At 37.6% G+C, this 25,674-nt stretch overlaps 1 protein-coding gene across 1 annotated transcript in view; it reads right to left on the reverse strand.

The window, feature by feature from the left end:
- LOC149812092 (uncharacterized) overlaps positions 1-13,791 on the reverse strand; it is a 28,004-nt gene extending 14,213 nt beyond the window's left edge. The window contains exons 1-5 of the mRNA XM_089992645.1: positions 13,583-13,791; positions 11,760-12,071; positions 11,218-11,340; positions 11,077-11,116; positions 10,907-10,989 (exon numbers count right to left, since the gene is read on the reverse strand). Of these exons, the coding sequence (XP_089848771.1) occupies positions 10,907-10,989; positions 11,077-11,116; positions 11,218-11,340; positions 11,760-12,071 (558 nt within the window). The 5' untranslated portion in view covers positions 13,583-13,791. The remainder of the gene's footprint in view (positions 1-10,906; positions 10,990-11,076; positions 11,117-11,217; positions 11,341-11,759; positions 12,072-13,582) is intronic.
- Positions 13,792-25,674: the final 11,883 nt, after the last annotated feature.

A 25,674-nucleotide genomic window follows, 5' to 3' on the forward strand; every position in this document is an offset into this window, starting at 1 on the left:
GTTGTAGCCTCAACTGCAACTTGTTGCAGCGAAGGCCTACAACTATAGTAGGGTGAGGATTGGTGTCAGAGATGCATGAGCATAGGGAATAACAATAATGCAAGGACGTACAGGCGGCTGAGCATTGTGACAATGCAAGAGCGCATGAGCACAAGACGCTACAACAACGCAAGAGCATGTTGGCCGTGTGGGGGCTCTACAAAAACACTGAAACACAATCATCATAACCTATGTCACATGGGTGCGGGTGCGGGTGCGGGGATTCGGCACCTCCAAAAAACTCGGGTGGGGGGGTGCGGCAGGGGCAAAAATGTATATATATATATATATATATATATATATATATATATATATATATATATATATATATATATATATATATATATATAAGGGGGTCCGGGGGTTTCCCCGACGCGGGTTTTTTTCAAATTTCATTTTATATACAGCTGCACGATAGCGCACCCATCTCATCAGGAGAACAGTGAATACTAATAGCAACCAAGGCTACCACCATCATTATCATTTATTATGGAGAGAGAAAATCCTTTACGAAAAAAAAGGATCAGCAAGGCTACCACCATCATTATCATTTATTATGGAGAGAGAAAATCCTTTACGAAAAGAAAGGATCACCAAGGCTACCACCATCATTATCATTTATTATGGAGAGGGAAAATCCTTTACGAAAAAGAAGGATCAGGATTGAAAAGGCAGGAGCAGCAGCTGTCAGTAGATTTTTTTTTTTAAATTTTCGCAGCACATTTGATAGGGCAATTTTAAAAAAAAAAAAATCCAAAAACAAAATGGACCTAAATGATCCTGGGTGCAGTCAACGCACCCAGGATCGGGTTGACCGCACCCGGTGCCGCACCCGCACCTGCGTCGAGTCGCGTCGACGCGGGTGCGACACCCTGCTAGCCGAATCCCTGTGACATAGATCACAACCTGCTTACGACCGGTGGTAAGCATGAGCTACAAGAGGGTAGGGTCATGCCAGTCGAATGTTGAATGGGTGATGACTTTCACTAATTAATCTTGATGCTTAGTAGAGGCAACAATCAACAAGGTTAGATCAACACTCATTTAGACCACAACTGAATCGAGCTCTTGATGTGTTTCGGTGCACCCGCAGCAGCCATTGAGAGGTAGCCATGCCTTCTTCCATCCCTTCACACGGGTCTATATCGAACGTGATTGTCCTCACAATGGTTGATGTAGAGTCACCCGTAGCAACTATGGCAAGCGGTTCGAGCATTTCGTCGAACACTTGCCCATTACATTTTTTAGCCCTTGCATAAAATCTCCACCCGGTTTTGGGTGTGCACAACACTCCCCATAATTTTTTAGGCCGCAAAACTTCGAAATCTGCTTCGGTGCACTTGGTAGGCCTTGTTAAAATGTACTCATCAATTATTGTAATTAGATATATTTTATATATATATATAAAAGATGATACATATACATATATGGTATATATGTATATGTATCATCCTAATTATATATATAAAATATATATTTTTCTATATTAGCCATAGGGGTAGTTTAGTCATTTTACGCATATTCCATTTTGGAATATGATTGTATTTTCTCTCTTTATTTTCCCTTTTTTATTTTTCTAAATTTATTTTTTGTGGTTTGCACCACATTGGAGGACTCCCCAAAAGAGTCGTTGGGGGCTCCCAACGACTCCTTTGGGAGCCCCCTATGTGGCTCCTCAAAGGCTTATAAATAGGGGCTTTCCCCCTTGTATTTTTATTACTTCTTGGAGGAGTTTTTGCTCCATTGTAATGGGTGTTACACCCTTCTTCTCTTCAATAATATTAACTTATGCCTTATAGGCATTTTTGTCCCTTTCGTGGGTTTATGTGTTAGCACATTATGTGCTTGTATTTTCCCCTTTAGTGGGTATATCCGCACTTCATGTGCATGTGTATTGGTTCATTATTGAACCTAATGTATTCAAAGCCGTTTCTTTACAGGCCTTTCTCGCACGTCATTGAACATCTTGTGGGCAGTTAATTTCAGTTCAATCGCTACAACATTCAACGGATATTTGGTATTGATAAGCTTGCATTCAACCCTGCCAATGTGTTGCTCCATTTGGGTTGGCCCTTGTGTCATCTCAACAAGATCCATCTTGAACCTTTTATGCTCCTCCCTGAATCACGACACTCCTTTATGTAGTAAATGAGTTGGAGTATTTCAGCGTCTATGCTCGAAGGTCCAGTTTTGAGTTTTTTGCGTTTTGCGCACAATACGTACCAAATTTGAGGTTGCGGCTCACATGATTGGCTAGGAAATTTAATTTTGAATCCAATGGAACAAACCATGCCGCAAAATTTCTCACCGATTGACAGGAATCATGATTCTATTGTGCTGGACTGGGTACTGCACTATAGTGCCATGCTACAGTACCGCAGGAGAGTTGATTGCGATGTGTGCCGACCTACAAGCGAATGGGAATAAATTTTGCGATGTCAATCGGTTTCGCGGCGTAAGAAATCCTTAGGAGTCGTTTGGGGCAGCCCCCATAAGCAGACAATGCACGAATTGGCCAAAAAAATGCTTTGAAAGCACGCTAGATGGTGCATACGTGCGGTCTGGATCTCCAGTGAACTAGGTGGCCCCCTGACTCTGACACTACGCTAGGTTTTAAGGCCGACTCTGGACTTGGTCTTTTGGTCAGAGGTCTCAGGTATGCACAACAATTTTTTTCTAGATTTTTTAGGATTTTTAAATGATCAAAAATAATTTATTTCTAGGATGAGCCAATTACAGGTTTAGTTCAGTTTTCTGGTTTTAGACCGGGTTCAAAGATCGAACCAGATCTCAGCAATCTAGACAAATTTTTTAGAGTTGTAAGTTGGGTTTGAAAGCTAATAGACATGGTTAACTATGGTAAAATTTTCAGGATTTTAGAGCTTAGGATCAAGCATAGGGAATTTTTTGAAGTTTAAAACCGTTAGGTTGTCAGGATCCAAATGTTGGATCTGATAAGTTTCGGTAAAACGATGATATCTACAGATTGAGATATGATTTTTTCGATATGTAAATTAGGTTCGGTCTAGGACAAGTAAGGCTAACTAAGATGAGTTTTTTGGGACTATCAGAGGACCGAGATGAATTTTTTAAGACCAGAATAAGAGCAGGCTTGGGCCGAATCCTCCTAAAAATAGGCAAAATTTTGAAATGACTTCCGAAATTTGGATCGAGGTCACCGGTGGTCGGATTCTAATGATTCAAAAAATAATTTGGAAGTACGAAAATCGAAGAACCTGATGCCGATGTGATCTCCTTGGAAATTTGGAATGATAGGATGAGAGATCCTGAGGTGCAGATCACCATTGGTTGCAGTTGGATCTATCATGAGGAGCCGTGAAGGGCTTGAGCCCTTGTTGGTGAAGGCCCATACAGTTGAGAGAGTGACTTTGGGGTCCCGAAACAGACCTGCTCTAATACCAATGTTAGAAACCCGACCCTAAGGGAGAGACGGTTTCTACAAATCCGGCCTCGAGAAGGCTTTGCGCCAAGGAAAAGCAGGGAAAGAGATGGATTTGTTCTCGATCTGGCTAGACTCTGCGTCAGATAGGGCCAACATCAAGTCAAAGGGAGAATATTAATCCCTCTGGGTGGGCCGCTGCTGAAGAAAACATGAAAGAGGAGAGGAAGAAAAGGTGTTCCTTCTAGGACTAGGGCTCAAGAACTGGGAGAACAAAAAATAAATTAGTTCACTAATTTTATTTATAATTAATCAAGAATAATAATACTTATTTATAGAGTCTACCAAAGAGTACTAAAAGAAATAAAATACCAAAATTAATAATCTAAATAGGAAAGGGCATCTTGCAGCCCTTGTCAAACTGGGTGTCTTGGGTGGATCTGGATTAAGTCAGGGTCAAATCTAGGAAGGTCCGTAACAATCCACCCTCACTCAAACTCTCCTTGTCCACAAGGCGAGAACTCTCTGGAAACTGTTGCCGCAATCGATCCTTGTCACTTCTGGGGTCAAACACTAGGTGCATGGTTTTCCCACATGCCCTGATGAGATTGGGTCTTGTGACATGTAAGGCCCGGGTCCGATCTTGGTTTAGATATGGACGGGGTGGGGTTAAGGTTAGGGTTAATTTTGGATCATGGATTGAGTTGGAGCATGGATAGGTAATAGATTGAGTAAGGATCCATTTGACTTAAATAGAGATTTGGGTTATTTGGATCATTGTGGGTAAGATTTAATGGGTTTGGGACAGAAAATGGGTCAATCTGACTGAGATACAACCATGGTTGGGGTTGGTTTGGAGCTGCGGGTGGCGGAATGAAATTTCGGATCCAAGAACCGGCCTGAACCAGCCCCGAACCAGTTTGACATTGGTGAAAACTGGTCTGACTTTCATTAAGACCGGGTTGAATAATAGCAATAATGATGAATTGGTTTGACTTTTTAGAGCATCGAGGGTCCAACCTCTCATGTTGGGAACATATACGCCCCCCACCATCACGACGCCGCTTAAGCTGATGTCGCCTCCGTTAGGAAGGGGAAAGCCGACCGGTGGATTCTCGCCAATGGTTGATCATTGGCCAATCCACTGTCGACCGCCGGTCCGTCATGGGTGGCAACGAGTTCGTGATTAGCTGAGACGAGGATCATGGTCGTCAAACGATCGCAACAATAGCGGGAGATGGCTCTGGCAGGATCGGCAAGGGCTCTGTCAGCGATTCGTCTCCTTCAACAAGTGGGCTCCGTCGCAACTGGGCTCGGGGCGTGCAGGGATGTGGGAAGCAAAGAGATGAACGGGAAAGGGGAGAGTGTCGGGCAAGCTTCCTCCGACAAGAAGGGGTCATGCTCGTCAACCATTCCCTTGTCGATGGTCAGGCCACTGGCTAGGTGGACGATCCTACAAAAATCCAGCAAAACGTGAGGCATAACTCAGGAAGGAGATGCATACACAAAGGAGACAACAGAAGAGGGAGGCACGTGATCGGGCAGGAAGACATGCGGCAGTCACGGGGCTAGTGGGAGGCGCATGTCCGGGCGGGGGGACACGTTGCAGGTTCGCAGCGCAAAAGGGAACGTGTGTTCGGGCAGGGGGACACATTGCAGGCTACAGCGGTTTGAGGGAGGGAGAGTGTCGTCTCTCCAAGGGCCGACTCGTACGATCGTGAAGGCAAGTGAGGGTCGTGCCAGGCGGCCTTGGCCGACAAGGGGTCGTTGGGTATGATCCAGCCCACGACAACACCTCCGTCAGCCTGGCTCCCGTATTGCAAGGAGAAGGGCATCGATTGTGCTTCTACACTGCAGGTGATTCCAATCGTCCGTGCAGGCAAAAGTCGTCCAGGTCTGGCCGGTGGAAAAATGCCTTCATCTACCGTGCTCTCGAGACGATCCAGGCTTCTCTCAAGATTATAGATGTGCTCGTCAATCTCATCCATCGGTTGGGTGAATTTCGGATTCTTCGACGTTTTTAATCAACGTGATTAAAGAAACATAAACAGATTCAAGAAGGGCATGGTCCCTTGCTATTGCGGAAAAAAATCTTGATCTGCCTCTAAGAACACAAATCCATCATTCTTGATCCCGCGAAAAGCCTTGCTCTGATACCAATGTTAGGATATGAACTCCCAAGGACGATCATATGAATTCCAATGAATCGGACGTGAGACATGACTCCAAAGAGAGGTGCACACCATGAGCAAGATGAGCATGCAGCGTTGGGAGGAGAGAGAGAGTAGTCTCTCCTGGTCGGCAGCACAAGGAAGCGTGAGGTGAATGGAGAGTCGACGACAAGGGAGGGAGAAAAGGCCTTCCCTTCGGGTCGATAACAGACATAGAAGAGAGACGAGGGAGAAACACGTTCCCTCATAGAACATGAACCAAAAACAAAGCTTAGAGAAATCTATTAATAAACTTCATTAAATTTTATCTAAGCTACATACACATATTTATAGAATACAAAAGGGCAAACAGATAAAAGAACACAAAGGCCGTCCCAGTCTAGATGGGACTCTAGGCTGGTCGACCTGCACAATCCTATCCTGAGTAAGACTCCAAGCTGGGTAGCGCCTCTGGTCTCTTCGCATAGTCCTAGCCTGAGTGGGACTCTAGTTCGGGTGACTCCTCTGGATCGGATCCGGGGTGGTTCGTAACACATTTTAAATAAGGTGAAGAAGAGTTTGAGCTGGTTATATCATCCCTCTTTTGAAAAATCAGCATGATTGTAAAGGCTATCATCTTTGTTCTTGCACACAAGAATTGTTGGGCATTATTAGATTCAACCTAATCAATGCAGTCTTCTTAATGATGTGGTTTTGGATATTATACCATGAAAATCACTGGTTGTCCTTCCTTTCAAGGATTACCTCTTGCATGAACCAGCCACAACTGTTAGAAATCATTTTCAGGTATTCGGAATGGTTGGATACAGGTTTTAGAAGCACTAGAAAGATTAGGGATAAAGTTGAGAACTGGTGTCAATATCAGATTCTGGTATCACAAATGGTGCACTGATTGTCCTTTACCATTTACTTTCCTGCCATATTTTTGTTATCAAGGAATAGGGAGATGCAGTTGGCTGATTGCTGGATCAAAGACCAGGTTTGGATTCTAATCGTAGGAGGCTTTCTACCCAGAAAGAAATTTGGAAGGGGGTACGTCTAAACCTATGTCTAGCACGTTAAAGTTTATCAGGTTACAGTTTATCAGGTTTGGAGGATGCATTGGCTGGCTTTGAAGCAAATCCATTTTGTGTTATCAATCCTTAGTGGAACCCTTCATGTTGCCTTTTCCACAAAAGGCACTACAGGTTACAGGTCCTAACTAACGGGCAGCCACGTCCATGGTAGTATCATTGGAAAGGGTCTTAACTCAAAATATTCAGCCAATGGATCCTCCTTAGCTAGTTCCTACCCGATGTGCTTGGCAGCTGAAGAGGCAACTGATAAACTCTCTCTAGTCCATTTGCATGAAAGCTATTCCGCCTAGCATGGAATGATTGGACAATAACTTGGGAGGTTAAACTATCTATTCAGCAACTTATCCTACAGGATGAATTTGGAAGGAAGCAAATGTCGTCAAGGGCAGAAATGGTGGCTGAATTTGGCATCGTGATCCCACTTCTGAGTTTGTGGGTGAATGATTGTATTAGAAAGGAAAATATCTAGACTAGAAGGGTTTGGGCACATGTTGCAAGTTTAGTTGCATAAACTATTATGACTGGGAGGATTAGACCCCTTTGGATGACTCCTCATCATCCATCTGAATGCTGTCATATTTTTTATACTAAATAAAATTTTTATTTCCCAAATAAGTTCATGATATTTTTCTGATGTGTTAGGAGAGAGAGTGTGTGCATACCAAGTTTTCCAGCACATTATACTTTAATTTTTATACTTCCTTTCTGATCAACTTCACAGAAGGGTGTTTTCATAGCAATTCATTAACAGGTTGCAGCTTTGTATCTCAAACAAGCTCCGGACACATTAGAAATTCTTTTGAAAGAAACCTGCAAACCTTAATGAAGAATAACAAATAAAATAGACACCTACAAGGTAGAAGCCAGTATGGTTTAGGGGTTTGAACCATTGAGTTTTTCCACCAATCTTATGAAACAAAAAATAAATAAATAAAAAGTATACTTAGTTCATCATAAAGGAAATAATAAGAATTGAAGTGCAACTACAAGGAGAATAAAAACGCTAGTAAGAGATGATTTATGTATAGAGATGTTAACAGGTCAGATTCAGTTCAGATGTTGGCAATACCAAATCCAGTTTCCTCTAATCAAATTCAGAATCAGAGTCAGAGATTGATGTAAAATCAATCCAACCGATTTCCAGTCCAGTTTTTACACTAAAATCCAAATCCGACCAAAACACTCTAACTAATAGGATTAAGTTTGCATCCAAAAAAGAGGTTTTTGTGTCAATGTCAATTATAAAACTTATTATAGTAAAAAGAAAAATAAATGGACACAAGGACATGCACTCTCCAAAAGTGTTTCTTTTTGCATTTATTCCACCTGGGGCACACATCTACAAGTGGCCAAAGCTTTTAAAAGAACAATGACAATACCAAATGGTCTTGGTGTATTTATTGCACCCACAAATGTGAGACACATTGCATTTTCTTGGAATGGTTTAAAATTTTAAATGTAAAACATGTGTTTTCACAGGTAAGCATTTAAAATCATAAAGATCCGAGCTGTTGCTATCTAAAACCAAATCTGAGTTCAAATGTGGTTAGATTTTATCATGTGATACCAAAACCAATCCATATACAGATTCAGAAGTATATTGTGCTATTAAACCCAATTAAACATATTCAGGTCAGTCACATGTTCGACACAAACATGTACAGTTGGCATCCCTATTTATAGTCACTAGCTGGTGAAGTGAATGTCCATGAGTAGGCATAGTTTCTTTTTGTTCCTTGTTGACTGAGGTCCAGGCCTCAAAAAATGCCCAGATACTGTTAAATTGTATTGTACACATAAAACTGTATATACATGTATATACTATAATATATACATATACATGTATATATATATATATATATTTATATTCTTTTTTCTTTCTTTTATTTTTGACATTTTTGGACTTAGTCAACCTAAGTTGACTAAGCTCCCAATGGCTAGATTTCTAGCCATTGGGAATGGTCACTCTCTGTCTCTTTATTTTGGCTGTCTTAACCCTCTCTCCTCTCCTCTCTTGTGTATATATAGGGGTCTTCCCCTCTTTGTAAAGTATCCATTTTGCATACCTATGATGATTCAATAAAAATATTATTCCTTTATATTGAGCCTTCTTGTGAGTACCCTTTTGTAGGCTTTGTAAGAGTATACCTTAGAGAACACTTGTGTGTTGTTCACTTGATATTAGTGGACACTTTGGTTCGTGATCTATGTCACATGGGTGCGGGTGCGGGGGTGTGGCACTTTAAAAAAACTTGGGTGCGGAGGTGCGGCAAAAATATAAAAAATTAAATATATATATATATATATATATAAAGTCCAAAAGTTAGACATAAATGACCCTGTGACCCTGGGTGTGTTGATTGCACCTAGGGTCAGGTTGACCACATCGGGTGCAGGTGCGGGTGCGGGTGCGGGTGCAGCACCTAGTTGGAGAGTCCCTGTGACATAGTTTGTGATTGATTGACTCTTTACAGATACAACTGATAGTAGGTCATCAAGCTACAAGTGCATATGGATATTTTGATGATTCAATAAAAATATTATTCCTTTATACTGAGCCTTCTTACGAGTACCCCTTTGTGGGTGTGTTCCTTGGAGAACACTTGTGTATTGTTTACTTGATATTAGTGGACACTTTGGTTCGTGATTGATTCTTTACAGATACAACTGATAATAGGTCATCAAGCTACAAGTGCATATGGACTATGTCACAGGGACTCGGCAAACTGGGTGCCGCACCCGCGTCGACGTGACGTGATGCGGGTGCGGCACCTGGTGTGATCAACGTGACCCTGGGTGCGGTCAACGCACCCAGGGTCATTTGTGTCCAATTTTTGGACAAAAAAATGCTCCCGACTTTTCTTCCGGTGAACGCAGAGAGAGGAGAAGGACGCGGCAGGGGGCCGCCGGCCTTCCGGCGAACGCAGAGAGAAAGGAGGAGGGCACGGCAGGGAGCCATCGAACTCCTGCCAGCCCTTCGGCAAACAGAAGGAGACGAAAAAGAAAAGAATAAGAGAAGAAGGTGATGCATACCTGAGAGAGAGCTGTCATCGTCGTCGGTGCCAAGGTTCGATCGCATGCCTGGAACGAGAGAGAGTGCACAATCGAGAAGGAGAGGAGGAGCGCAGGGGTGAGGGCCCTTGCGTGATTTAAAGGGCACGGGAGGACGCAATTCGGGAAACCCCAAAGGGGTTTCCCTTATCAGCAGAGGGGAAAAAAAATGAAGGCTCGCGGCTGCGCCAGCGTTAAAAATTTTTTTAAAGGGAAAACCCTTAGGGTTTTCCCTGGACTCGGTTCCGATCCAGGTCCAGGTCCGAATTTTTTTTTTTTTGTAAAATTGTGGGTTTTACACCTACCCCCAACGAGCAAAGCCCTCGGAGAGATGAGACAGCTGACCTATGTCCAACTTTTGGACTTTATATATATATATTATTTTTGTCGCACCCCAGCACCCAAGTTTTTTGAAAGTGTCGCACCCCCACACCCGCACCCATGTGACATAGCATATGGATATTGAACCCTTCCACAGGACAAGCTCTTACATAACGTCATGGTGGATTTATACCCTTGAACTTAAAGAATGCCACTAAATTACATTGTGCAAATACAACCACAATGATGAAAGAGGTTACTACTATCGGACCTAACAAGGAACCAAAGAAGTACATATTACCTAACATGGGATGAAGAGGTTGCCGCATATTTTTGGTTACTCAAAGGTATGTTCCTGAAGACCTGAGTCATGCATTGTCCATCCCTTGGGTTCAAGCTTTCTAGTGGAATAGCTATGCTATCTAAACTTATTTTTTTCTTTTGCATGCACATGTGCACCTCCACACCCTCCCCCCCCCCCCCGCCCCACCCATGCAAACACTAGCTAGTGCATGTTTTTTGTTGCTCGTAAGCATATTGTTAACTCAAGTCATGTATCGTCTATCTCTTCGGCTCAAACTTCCTAGTGAGTTAGTCATGTTTTTAGCACATATGCACACATCACAACAGATTAGTTCAGATTAAAACTATCACATACCAATCATAAACATTGGGATATTAAGAATATATGTACCGTTATCTTTTAGCTGTCATTTTGTTCCACCCCAGACCAAAACGTGAAATGGTGTGGGATGAGAACTTTATGAGATTTTGCTCAAAGTAAAGCAGAGACAAGCAAGCCTACTACTCAGTAAGTGAATTAAGAATGCAGCACAGTAAAGACTTACAGGGACTGGAACCTTGGCCTCTCTCAGCACTGGCTTGTAGCCTGGTGGGGCCTTGTAGCTAGGATTCAACCTTATGCACTCACCTAAAAATTTGCACAGTTACCAGGGGTTACTAGCCATCATGTTACAAACTTGAAAAGCAAGAACGTGTAGATGCTAGTGAAATATACCTATTGCTTCTTGCCTTTCCAATTCCAAGAGTTTATTTATCTGGAAGTCATTTTTCGTTAGAAGCTCTATTACATCACAAATCAGTACTAAAAAAATATTCTTAAACATGCAGAAGATTGCTGTCTCCCATCCATCAATACCTCTTTATCAACTTGATGACAAGAATTGTGGCTTGGAATTGGTGACAGTGACTGTGCACCGTTATCATCTTCAAACTCCAGAGCTCCCGACTCCAATTGCTTTGTGATTTGCTCAAGCCGAGTCTGCTCAAAATTTGTACCACCACAAAGGCAGTAATATCATTTAATGCCACCTGGAATGGGAAGCCTCCATGTGAAATAATCACAAGGAAGATGCATTTCAGAGCCCAATGGGAAAAGGAGGGCTTCAATTGCTAAGGTGCAATTGATTTCATTTCCACAGACAGGAGATAAAAATAATATGGACCCATTTCTGAATATTTGAAAAGCTATCTCAAATGAAGAGAAAAAAAAAGTATAACAGATCAATATTGGTCAAAAAGAAAGGAACAAAAACTAAGGATCGGAATGTGCAAATGTGACACCCATCTACTACAAAGAGGAAAGGTTCAAGTATAGGAGCTTGGTAGCTAGATTAATTGTTGAAATGAAAAATCGAGATAGAGGTCTGCATGAGCCTATGTGGTTGCAACATTCATTACCTGATAAGCTAAAGCCCTGCCTCTTCTAACAGCAGAATCTTGTGTCAGATCAATCCCCCATTTTGTTTTCCTTAGCGCCTGTTTAGCACTTTCTTCCTTGGATCCATCAGTTACTTCTGACTTACTGCTGCCTTTAATGATAGGAACAAGGGAACCTGATAATTTGTTCTTTGGTATAACAAATCCTGTTTTTTTACCAAACATAGAGATCTTTGGACTACTAGCTGCTACAGAAGAAGACGCAGAAGTTGACCCTGGCGCTTGCTCACGTTGAGGTTCCAAAGAAGAAGACTGCTCAACCTTTGCAGCCATCTGGTTGTTTGACAAATTAACGGGGAAAGAAAAGAAAAGCTACATCAAATCAATAATAATAATAATCATAATAACAACAGCGATGATGATAATGATAATCAGAATGTACATAATCATAATTAAAGAAGAAAGGTTATTATGCAAACAAGTTAAAGCTTTACACCACAAATCCACACTTTTCATGTACTTCTGATGCAACTATCTTTTAAAACCCATTGATTTCAAGTCCTTGGCATTTACTTGGCTTCATAGAGATACAAATATCCCGCATTTGAACAAGTGATTCCCACAAAAGGAAACAAATCATATTAATTATGACAAACCAGTCATGCTGGTATATGAGAATAAAAATTAAAAGAACTGCAGTTTGTGTTTGCAAGATACACAAATCCACAAGCTATGAAGAACGTTCCATATGCTTCCAAACAATTAACAAGAACTTCAAGAGCAAAGACACATACTGACACCCCCACACATACACGAATCCATTCCCATTCCCCTTCCATATAGATGAACAATACAGAAAACCAGTTTTCAAATAGACCAAGCATGCATTCATACCCTCAAATCACAGGTAATATCATAAGACAAGAGTCATATAAGCTTTCAAAAGTTTAAAAAAAAACTGTTAAGGTTGTAGTTTCTTTATCAGATTTCGACTCACAGAGAATAGGGCATTGCGAACTTTTTAAGTCCGGTGAAACCAAGATCCGTGATCTGTTTTCTTGATCAGTTGTCACATGTCTGGTTTATAGGTATAAATACAGGTGCAATTTGCATTCTTCTACTGAATAGCCAGTTGTGGCCCTCTTATGTTGCAAATTTTACCTTAAAGATGGTTCATCTGTTCTTGGTGTTCCCCGTTAATTGTCCTCCATTCCAAGGTTACCGAAGATATACACAGTCAGAATTAGAGAAGCCAGTAGCGTGTTATTTCTTTTTCTTATTTTACTTTATTTGTTCCTTCAACTAGACGCCCACCCAATAAGAAGATACATGATACGCAAAGAGCTTGAAATATGGAGATTATCAAAACAAGACAGGGACATTATCAGTAGCCAGAAAAAAAAATTATCAACTGCAGATGGTGATGGTTCAGGGTAACGAAAGGGCCCCAAGAAATACCACCACTCTAAGCACCAAACTTATAACAAACTTATGTTCAGTGATGATATAGGACCTATAGAATCAAGCATCCCTCCAGTTGATCAATTTTCTCGCGCACTAAACGCGGATTTCATCATTTTCAGAAAATTGGTATTTCGCAGCAACCTTCCAAATTGTACTTCTCAAGTCCAATTCAGTAAGCTAGGGTTTTTAACACAATAAAGAAACCCAAAGGCGATCCGCAGTTAATCGCCATTCATAAACAGAAAAGTCCATTCAGCAAAATACCAATCGACCCCGAAAAATCGTGAACTGAAACATAAAAGTAATCGACACCCAACACCCAATATCTCTGCAGCTTACTCTGAAAGAAACAATATGAAGAAGTCGACAGAGATTCTTACCTTCGGGAGCAGACCTTGTGCGGCGAAGAGGCCAAGACTATGGAAACGAGAGGGAAAGGGCTCGTACGATGCTTCAGGGAACAGAAAGAGGAGAGCCGGGGAAGAAAGGAGGCACTGCCCCCGCTACTTCTTCAGAGAGAGAGGTCTCTTAAACCCTCGAAGGACGACGTCAGAGGATGAAGGCGAGGTCCGCCCGACCCTGTGATTGGATTCTTGCCCTTTTCTTTTCAAGCCAGGCTCGACGCTACTATCTCGTTGTTTTGGTATTTTTTTCATAAATATAGTGTTGTTTTTTTACTGAATGCTACAAATATCGTTCTCGATAAAATCTCGCGATGAATTGTTTTTTTAAGTTAGAAAAAAGTATTTGTATATATAGAATATAATACACACATATACGTACATATATAGTCATAAAAATGTAAAAATATAAATCATAACGAAACTTTCCTTGTCTTTATATCGAGATAAATTAGAGTATCTTTTAAATATATTACTTTGTTTAATTTTTCCACCTCTTAAAATATCGTCATAAAATCATGATATCATAAAATCTTTGCTAGCACTTTTTTTGGATAATCCAAGGGGAAAAAAAAAAAACCATCACCCACCTCACCTTAGCTGGCCTACTGGTGGTAAAACCTTTAAGGTCCCCCTTGCTCACCGGGTACATCCAGCTTTGACCTTGTGGCAAGGGACGCTACCCATGGATTTTGAACTTGGGACGTCCCATCAACTTGGTGACATTCACAAGTCACTCTTACCAGATGAGTGAAGCCCTACCAGTTATACTTTAGGGTTCAAATTTGCAACGTCCCAATACAAGGTGACGTGCACTAACTGCTCCTAGCAGACAAGTAGAGCAGTTAGAAAGCAAAAGATGAAGTTTTAAATAATAGAAAGCAAATTTTTTTTTTAGGGCAAGCTAGGGTTACCGGGCCCTTCCAATATCACTAAATTGCAATCAAAAGATGCAACTTTGTCACCTCTTGGGAGGTTTCTATTTTCATTTTAGGCTCTGTTTGGAAACGGGTAATCGGATGGAAATTATGCATTTGAAAAAGTGGCAGCTGCCAACTTCAGAATTTGGGAGATGAGTTTCATTCTTTGGTATAAATACAAAGGAGAAAAACCCTCACTTCTCATCCCAAATCCATAAACACCCATCCCAGCTACCAGTTTCCAAATGCCCATGGTTTATGCTTACCAGTTGCATCAACTCTCATCTCAGTTACTAGTTTCCAAACAGAACCTCAAAGAATCACCTGTCTTATGTGCATAAGGATTACAAAAAAAAAAAAAAATGCACAAGTAAAGATACGCTTGCATGAGTTATGATTATTTGGTAGGGGCAAATTGTAAATGTCACCAAGTTGGCATGATGTCACAAGTTTAAAACCCACAAGGGCATCCCTTACCATAAGGTTGATGCTAGGGATACTCTTTGGTGGGCGAGGGATGTTTTAAGGGTTTTATCAACTAAAGGCTTGCCAATGTGTAGCAAGTGACGGGGTTTTTCTTTAACTTAGCCAAAAAAATAAAAAACAATGTTGTGAATAGCGTTAAAGAGTAGTGTGGCGCAAGAGGAAGTGAGGCATAAATCGTAATCTTCAATAAATAAATAAATAATGCATTATTTATGAATCAGCAATGAATAATTGGATAACAAGTAAATAATCTAAAATAAATTACTAAACTAATTTCAAGCAACAAATATAGCACAATAATGTAAATGATGTAACAAAGAAAATATGCTCAACCAAATAACAAAAGACGACTAATATTAATCAAACATAAACATATATATTCTCATAGATGCTTTTGTGTTTTTACAATAATAATTAAGCTTAATTAGGTTTTAGGGACTTATTCAAGAATATTATGGTCTATGTCTATCATTATGTATTTTGATTTTCTTAATCACAAAAATAGAATACATATTTAAATAAATTATTGAAGATCAAATTTATTTGTGGTTTGTGATGTGTTTGGTTGGTATAAGTTTTTGAAGGGAAGGAAAGAGAAACTGCCTTAAAAAAGAAAGCTTTCAACAAGCAACTTCCTGTCCAGCCAACTGTTTAGTTCTTCTTCAACTGGGCATACTAGTTGTTGAGAGCAAAGTCTAAGCTACCTAGAATAATGAGACAATATTATATTTTTTGGTAGATATAAGATTATTCATCTTTAAAAGTTATTATAGTTCTTAAAACTAAGATATTTAGCTTAGCAAGTGTGATTACTATACGATTAAATTTATGCCCATTTGAAAACAATAAGGAAAAGGTTTATTTTCATATGAAAACATTGGTTGAAATAAATGCCTACAAACATTGTGTTACAAAAATCCTATGATAAATTTTTTAAATGAAATTATGATATTAAATAGATAAATAATGTAACCAGAAGCTGAATCAAAATGATTATAGTTTTAAATAGTTAACAAATATATACAACTAAAATTGGTGTTTAGATTTAACTTCTTTATTTACAATGATTTTATATAGATAGTCTTTTTGAATGGTTATATAATATAGATATATTCTTGCTCTATCGCTCATATTATATTGTTACACATATAAAATCTTTTGTTGCATAACTTAATTGTATTAAAATAATCTATTACTTATTTTTAAATAATATTATTAATGAAAATAAAATACTAAAGTTCTAAATTAGTTTAAACTATGCACACTAATACATAAATGCACTTAAATATTAGTCTTGTTCTATGTAAAACTAATATTGTTTATCTATTTACACTATTTAAAGTTTTATATACATAATCATATCTCAATAATATAAATAAAAAACTCTTTTCATAATAAATCATTCAATAAAAAGTAAAAGTCATCCAAACACAATTAATTTGAAGGGCCATTAAATGAATTGACATCAAAACAACAATACATTATTTTAGCTTTTATTTAAATATATTTTTAAACACTCATCCTAGCATCATTTATAAATAATTAACAAAACAAATCCAAATGAGGGATTCAAATTTTCCTCAAACTTATTTAATCTTTTATAAAAACACTCTTTATACTGATATTTCTCAAACTTATTTCACCATGTATTCAACAATTAAACCAATTCACAAGAAAAAATAGATTTTTAATTATTACCAATAACAAATAAAATCTTATTTTAATTATTCTTATTAAGAAAGAATCCTTTTGAGGAGAGTTGATAAGGCAAGAAATAATTTTTTTTCTTCTAAAAAAAGGATAAGGCAAGAAATAAGATTAACTTATACATACCCAGAAATTAAAGAACATATTTTCCATTTAGGAAAAAATAAAGTCATAGTGCATCATTCCTCCTTAAGGAAACACACACACACACACACACACACACACACACACACATATATATATATATATATATATATATATATATATATATATATATATATATATATATATATATATATAGCAACTTGGCCAGTTTCAAGAATTTTTCTAGAGATTTAGATGAATCAAAATTCACCTATAATTAAAAAAATCAAACTTTTTAAGATTTTCTCATATTTCATAAACTATCAAATGCTAATGATATTTTTAAATAAGTAGCAGTATTCATGGAAATTTTTGTTTGCATTTTGCTTGGTGGCTAATAAAAAAACATGAAATAATATTCTCAACAAAGAACTCAAATCAAATATGGTGGTGATTGTCAACCATTCTTTGTTAACATACAAGAAAAAGAACAAAATTTTCAAGTATTCTTCGTAAAAAATATACAAGAAAAATCTTGTTTCTCAACCATGATATTGAAAGGCCTTGTTGCTAGTCTCCAACAAGCAAAAAGCCACACATAAAAATGCTTTTCTACACTTTCTATAGTTTCTTTAAAATATATGAAGGTCCTCCAGTAAATAAGAAAATAAAATAAAAAGAATTATTTAATATTTATAAGTAGTAAAATCAACTTATGCTAGTAATTTCACTTTGACAAAAATGTACAACTTATAAGTCGTATAGATATAATTATGAGTAAAAAAGTAAGAGATCATGGACAATGCATACAAGAAACATGACCATAAGTTTGCTTGTTGTAATATAGGAAAATTGTTTTATGTTAACGAAAAACAATCGCATTGTCATTGCAAAATGACATTTTCCAAAATACCTAGCAATTTGAAAAAATCCTCTACATATCAAAAATCATTGATTCTTACTTTTTAAGGATTTTTTTACCATTAACACATGCGAACCGGCTGAGGTTTGTGCGATATATAGGTACACTATAGGAAGTTTACAACCTTTCAATAAAAAGGAGATCACTTGCAGAGTTTCATAGGTATAGTACTACCTTCACAATTATAGTATGACCTTCACTAATATAACCTACAAACCTCACTTAAGTAAATACTCCTTAAGGAGCTTTGCAAATGTGTGTGACATTCACAAATCATAATTATGAATGGCATCAACTTTTTTACTCTGATAAGACCTCTGTAAATACAGTATGATCTTTGTAAATACAATATGACCTTCGCAAATATAACATGTGAACCTTCATTAAGTAACTTGTGCCTCATTCACGAACTTTGTGAACATTTTTACATGAGACATGAGATTCACAAATTTTCTAAAGACTTAAATGTGGATCTTCTTATTTTTTTTATTAATGTTCATACTACCATTAAATGTGACACTTCAACATTTAAAAAGCAAAGGTTTACATTTTAGGGTTTTGTTTGTGTGTCCCAACCCCTTTTGCCTCACCGTGTTTTTCCAGGCAAAATTTTTCGATAAATTTTTTTATGATTATTTTCTTCAACACTTCATCAGTGACTTTTTGAGTATCCAGTACATCATCAACAATTAGGGGTGGGCATCGGGCTGGCCCAACCTGGCTTGGCCCGCCAATGGACTGGCTCATTTTCTAACGGGTTGTGTTTTGGCTCGATTCTTAATGGGCTCAGGTTTGAAGAGAAGCCCATGGTTTGGCACATTGACCCAACAGGCCAATGTGAAGCGGGTCGGGTCCAGCCCAACCCGGCCAGGCCCAATCATAAAATTAAAAGATGCTTGACTGAAATTAGGGGTTAATGAGATAATAGCAAGTTTCCATGCAACTAATTAGGTAAATAGTAATAATTAATAAATAGCAAGTTCCCATGCAACTAATTAGGTAAATAATAATACTTATCCAAGTTACTATATAATAGTTAACTTTTTTAAAAAAATATATTATTAAAAAATTAAAAAATAACTCAAGTCTATCGGGTCGGCCCGATAGCCCGACCCACATATATAACAGGGTGAGTTTTGGCTCGGTTCCTAATAGGCTTGACCCTAAAATCATGTTTCAAAATCATCTCATGGTGAGCCGCGTCGGCTTGGCCCATTGGGCTGTCAGGTTGGTTGCCTACCCCTATCGACGATGATATATTATGGTAAGCACATCTTTAACAACTAAAAATGTAACACTCAAAATTTTGAATAACGATAACAAGAATAGAAGGCTTCATGATCCAGCTCCGAAGATACTCGATCTACTGCATTCATCACCACGAAGACACACCTATATGTAGATGCCTAAAGAATGAAAAGTAAGTAGGATTAAAACCAACTACTATCTCAGCAAGAAACTTGACCTCCTATCGTGCGATAGTAAATACGACTAGGTCTACAAGCAAACTGACCTACCAAAGGTCCATAATACAACTACAAGTCATACTCCTATCTCTATGTGGGATTTGACTCAACATATCCTCAACTCAAGAGAAAACACTAACAATAAATCATAGAGACCAAACATGTACACTCCTAGATGATGCAAATGCAAATTACTTTGTTTTGATATTAATTAAATATTTCCATGAGGTTACCACTGTCTTGGGCCACTATAGGCTTACTAGTCTATATGAGAGTGTATTTTCAAACACTGATATTTTACAACTTTTATTAACCTTAAGAGCATATACTCACACAAATACCAAGGTCTAGAACCCTTCGTCAAGACGTTCCTTTCCTCAAACAAAGTTGTAGTACACTACCACTAGTGTACGTGGCATGAACTCCCGCTCTGAGGAATCTGTATCTCCTAAGTCATTGTAGTTGGGGACTAGTCCACCTCAATGACCAAGATAGGGTCCACAAAAATAATACACCACCGTCGCTAAGGAGTCCATTATCAACTCAACACATCTCACAGAGTCGGTGCAAACTCACTCACTAGACAAGTACAAAGTTACTAAAGGTGAAAGGTTACCCCATCTTTCAGGGCGTATGATGAAAACTAAAACTATGAGAGTTGGTCTCATACGCGAGTTCATGTACAGGCGAAGTGTATAATGCAGAAGCAACTAAACATAAATGAGTAATAAACTTTGAAAACTAATATTTTTTGTTATTTTTGAAAATAAAATACTAATGATGCTAAACTCAACTAAGGACTATATATATACATATATATATATAGAGAGAGAGAGAGGTATTAACATATGAGATAAGTAATGGAAACACCTAAGGCAATGATAGTATATATATGTATACGGTTATAGATATATATAACTATATATATAGAGTGTAAGTGCTTAATGATACATGCTTAATGGGTTTTTCAAGTTTTTTTCATTTTATTTTTAAATTCTAACAGTGCAGATGTGACCTATGTACATTTTATAGGGATCAACTCTTGAAGTGTTTGATTCTGACACATGGGTGTGTTTTTATAAGGTTCAAAAAATCAATGGTCCAAATTCTTTGTAAAATTTTTAGTCTCCAAATATCATTTTTTCATTAAAAACACATGATCCAGGTGTGGATTCCTCATAAATCGACTATGTCCAACACATTTATGGGGTTGAAACTGCGAAAAAAACACTGGAAGAGCAGAAAAACCCATTAAGCATGTATCATTAAGCACCTACATTCTATATATATGACACGAAGAATCTGGACATAATATGTGCAAACACCCAAGTTCACATATATATATATATATATATATATATATATATATATATATATATATATATATATATATGTGTGTGTGTGTGTGTGTGTGTGTGTGTGTGTGTGCGTGTGTGTATTTACTTTCAGTTTTGAACTATTCAATGTGAACTCTCACCATCACCCATAAAACAATTAGCACACTCTTGGCATTCAGTTTGAACAACAAGCATTCACTCACAGGCAATGTACACGCACAGGGATCCAATTCACTAGCAATTGCATACTGAATTTATGCATTCATTTAAGCATTCACATCATTCAACAAATCAGTCCATAAACAGCTTGAACAACAGAAAATTCGTAGCCAACAAATTGAATATGCAAAACATGCAAATTCTAGGGATTGGTTAACACGATTTGGTAGGTATTAAAGCACAAAAACATTTTCTACCGAACCAGATCTGGTATAAGTTCGGATCAGACCCTATGTCAAGCCCAGAAAACAATCCAGCAATATACTAACGCTATCTAATATGAGGCTGCATTCACACAAATGCAAACAGTCCCATTTTGGAGCCTATAAGCTCAAACGGACCCAATCGCGCAGAATGAATTCGTGGATCAAATCCAAATAAGATCTGAAATGGATCAGACCTAACTACGAATGTTTTCAGACCCTAAACAGATCCATAACAATACACAAAACATTAAATTAGAATTAGAATCAACAAGCACGATTTTTTGAGTCAATTTGCCCAAATAGGCAAAATCACATAGAACTAGCTCACGAGTTTAGATCTGGATCAGACCTGAAACATATCAGGTCTAATCTGACGTGTAGGTGGTCTGGAACCACTTCAGAGGCACGTCCAACAGATTGTTCAAACAGCTCACTTCGATTAGAGTTAAGCACATGAACCAATTTCACTGAACTATCAATTTATAAGGAAATGATTTTTGTCAAATCGAAGTTTGGAAATTAATATTGCACGATTATGGCACTTTGGCAAGAAACGATTTTTCTAAAAGGATGTTTGCAAATTTTTTTTTGTCAAAAGACTCTTTTCACTAAGAGTCAAGTGATTCCCCACGAGTATGAACCTCCACTGTTCAGCCAACACATACACAAATGATTTCACAAAAGTATAACATAAATAATTTCAGATTCTCTAAAAAAACTCTCACACACAAAGCTCGGTTCATGTGTTTTTAGGGAATCAAGTTAACTACAAGTCATAAGTTTCAAACCACCAAATATTGTAGCTTCACACACACACACACACACACGCGCGCGAGGATCTTCTAAAAAATTGGGTACTCAAAGCTCCACACAACCTCCTCTTGGGTTGGTTCAAGCGCTCTCAAGGACCAGACGTCCTAGGGTTCTCTCATTTTTTCAAAATTCAGAATTTTCCACAAAAGAGCAAAAGACCCCCTCAATGTTTTTGGGGTTCTTTTTATATGGAGAAAATGACCTATTTTAATTCTCATTGGCCCATAAGTGAGGACACCTCCTTTGAGGCCAATGAGAGGCTACCTTTTGAATTCCTTATCTTATTTTCCTCTTGGTTGGCTAAGGAGGACACACCAAGGGAGAAAAGGCTAGAAGCCTTGGGCAACACCTCTTCTCCAGCCACTTAAGTGGTCACCTCTCTTAAGGCCCACTAAAATAGAATCATGTCACTCACACTCACATTTGGATTTGGATCTAGATTTAAAAAAATAAAATCTACCTATGAACCCCACTACTTTCTCAAGTACCACAAAAAAAGCCTATCATATACTAGAGCTATTCGGATTCGTAGAATTCAGCTCCTACACAAAATTTAAAATAAAATAAAAATAAATATACATTGTTTGAGGTTTCAAAATTTATAAGATATGAACCAAATATCAAAATAAATTTTTTGAGATATATTATGCAAAATTCTTAGAAAATTATTACGAGTAAGATTATCAAAATGCCCTTGAGTCCTTAATTGGCCCAAATGAATCAAAATTGAGCCAGGTATGTTTGAATTTGCGTTTTGGATCATAATTTTGGATTTGAATCTCAATCTCACTCCTCACATACGAGGCATGAATCCTGATCCTCCTGCATCAGTGTAACCACATATCTTTGTGCAACTTGTTTCACTTTATTTTTAGCTCATGTGCATTAATACAAATTATCTAGGTACCCACACCAGTCCCTTAGGCCTTTGCCCAACAAGCTACACAATGCAATTAATTAAGCAATATATGCTATTTATGCACAATTCTCATTGCATGCATGAGGTCACATTTGTACCCTAATTAGCATCATGCCATGCATTTATCTATATATTGAATCTTGTGCCCACATCAGCACCACAACATAGTATTGTCACACTTGCAAATATGAACTACAACCAAACAAGATCATGCATGCTTAAGCTACAATATGTCACACTTACATTGCCATAACAACAACCTTTCATCAAACATACTGAAAGGAAAAGAGCATAGACACATTCCTATGCCTCATCCCATGCATACATATTTGCATATATGAATATCTCAACTCAAACAGGCTCTCTCCTTGGACCACCAAAGTACATACCAATGCATCAATCTCAAAAATATAACATACACAAGTCTCCCAATCTATTCTCGAAGTGATTCACTTGAATCTCAAGCTTAACAACCTTTACCCAAGCTTAAAACATCAATATATCACATTCTAGTACACAAAAATCAACTATTATGCCAACCAGAACTTAATCCATACATAGGAGTTGACTCACTTGATTCATGAGTTGACTCTTAGGTCAAAAAACTCTAAAATAATCATAAGAGTCGACTCTCCTAGTTCAAAAGTCGACTCATAGGGTGCAAGGGTCAATTCTCCTCAGAAGGAGTCAACTCTTCAAGTACAGGGGTTGACTCTCAGTCTGCAGGGGCCAACTCTGTAGGGAATAGGAGCCCACTCTTTTAAACAACTCATATGAACATGGGTTGACTCTTTTAAAAAGATTCGACTCTTTCAAACAAGAGAATTCTTTTTGAAAAATAGGAGTCAACCCTATCCAGAAAGAGGAGTCGACCCCCAGAAAGCAAGGGTCGACCCTCAAGTCTTCCCAACCTCTACAAAGCAATAGGGGTCAACTTTTGTTCAGTAGGGGTCGACTCTTACAAATTCAGGTGGATTACCAAAACATCTTTTGAGTAATGATACTCCACCAAACAATGGTTCTACCCCAAAAGCAAGGGTGTGCCACTTGACTAGGTTCTACTGACCCTAGCAGGTTTGACTTGCCGGGGTTGGCTGAGGTGGGCAGCAGCTACAACTGTTGTCCTAGCTGAAAAGATCGAAATGCCCTCAAAAAAGAAATCTTGGCCAAACACGTTCATTTAGCTAATTTGTAGCCTTCTCCAAAACTAGATACTATAAGAATGCGATTCAAACAATTTTGGATATGTCTTCCATGTAGTGGACTGACTTGGTCAACTCAGTGTTAAAAGAATATGATGTTTAAGATGAAAATGCCCCAAAATAACCCAAAATTGACCAAAATACCCTAAAAACTTATCAGTCATGCTTTAAACTTGTTACAACTTCAATTTCAATGAAATAAAGATTGTTCTTCTCAAAAAATTCATAAAAACACAACTAGACACGTCAATTGCATGAAAATTTTATATATATATTGCAAATTTATAGATATTATAAAAATAAAAAAATTTATTAGATACTATAAAAACAATTTAGTTTTTTAAATTTCTAGAATGAATAAGTTATTTTAACTGAACATTGGCATGAACAAGTTATTTTAGCATTAGCTTTTTTTCTTAAATGAATACATAAATGTACAACTCTAAAAATTGCTTGATATTTTACCTGTTTATGTTATTTTGACATTCTTTTCTTTGGTAAGCACATATTTTTGGCATACTCTTTTTCTATATTTTTATTTATTTTAGACATGCATGTTTATCCTATGCATTGTATTTTATTTCTTGATGTTACTCGATTCCACCCTTGATCATAAATCTAATACATTTTGTGGATCTTGATTTGGGTTTCATGATAAAAAATTATGGTTCAATTTACTCTAATATTGTGTTATTTTAGTTTATGTTGAATATGAAAAGGAAAACTAAAGTTCTTATTAGAAATACTGATAATTGCATAGCTTTGACCACTTTGGGAAACTAATCTAGATGTACCTAGTAAAAATCCACAAAAAAGGGGAAAATAAATAGTGATTTCTTTGTGAAATAACAAGTTAAAAAAAAAGGAATTAGACAAATGATCTTAAGTATTGACAATTCCAGAAAACATGGATTTTTGGGATGAGTAAAAATATCATAAGAATGTTAGCCTTCTTTGCTTGGTAAATTCTGGCTCTAGGTTGCAATCCAACCAATGAAACATTTTTTATGTCAAAAGTTAGCAAAAAGAACTTGTAAATATATTTGTATGCCACCTTTCACCCATGACTTAAGAAACTTGATGATGATCCTATAAGCCTAGGTTTTGGAGGTTAACTAGATTTGCTTCTTTGTTCTGGTCAAAGTCTTTTGGTTATTAATGAAATACTAAGCCCATTAAAAAATATGGATTGTGGACAAATCTTTCAATGAAGAAAAATATTGAGATTTTGCATATATCTATTCATTTTCATCATAACCCTTCAAGATACTTTTGATGTAGAAACAAAAGCAGTTACTCTTTGCATATTGTGTTTGTAAGAGTCTCTCTCTCTTCTCATATGCCTCTTAGTTTATATTATAATTTAATCATGTTGCACAAAGTTCTTCTCATTTAAGTCCATATGATGTTTGACAGATGCAAGTGTGAGGCTTGATTTTTCTTTTTGGAGTTATGTTAATGATCATCATATCTTTTCCTATATACATGGATTGGCTTCTCTTTAGAGCTATGACCTTTAATGTAATCCTTGGACAATAAGTATCAATCACTAGTTTGTTCATTTTATTTTTGTAGAAAATTCTTTAATTACTAATTATAGAATGACAATTCAAGAGACTGCTATGGAAGCAATACCACATACACCAACACCTATTGATGGGACAAAGCAAAGAGAGCAATTGATACCTTATCCAATTACTTATCCATCTTACTATAAAGTATGATTGAGGCTTGACACATAGATAGAGAAGGAACCTACTCCATGGCCAAAAATAAGGGTGATCAACATA

This window comes from Nuphar pumila, chromosome 17 (assembly GCF_984573655.1).
Source record: "Nuphar pumila chromosome 17, dmNupPumi1.hap1.1, whole genome shotgun sequence".
Taxonomy (NCBI): Eukaryota; Viridiplantae; Streptophyta; class Magnoliopsida; order Nymphaeales; family Nymphaeaceae; genus Nuphar; species Nuphar pumila.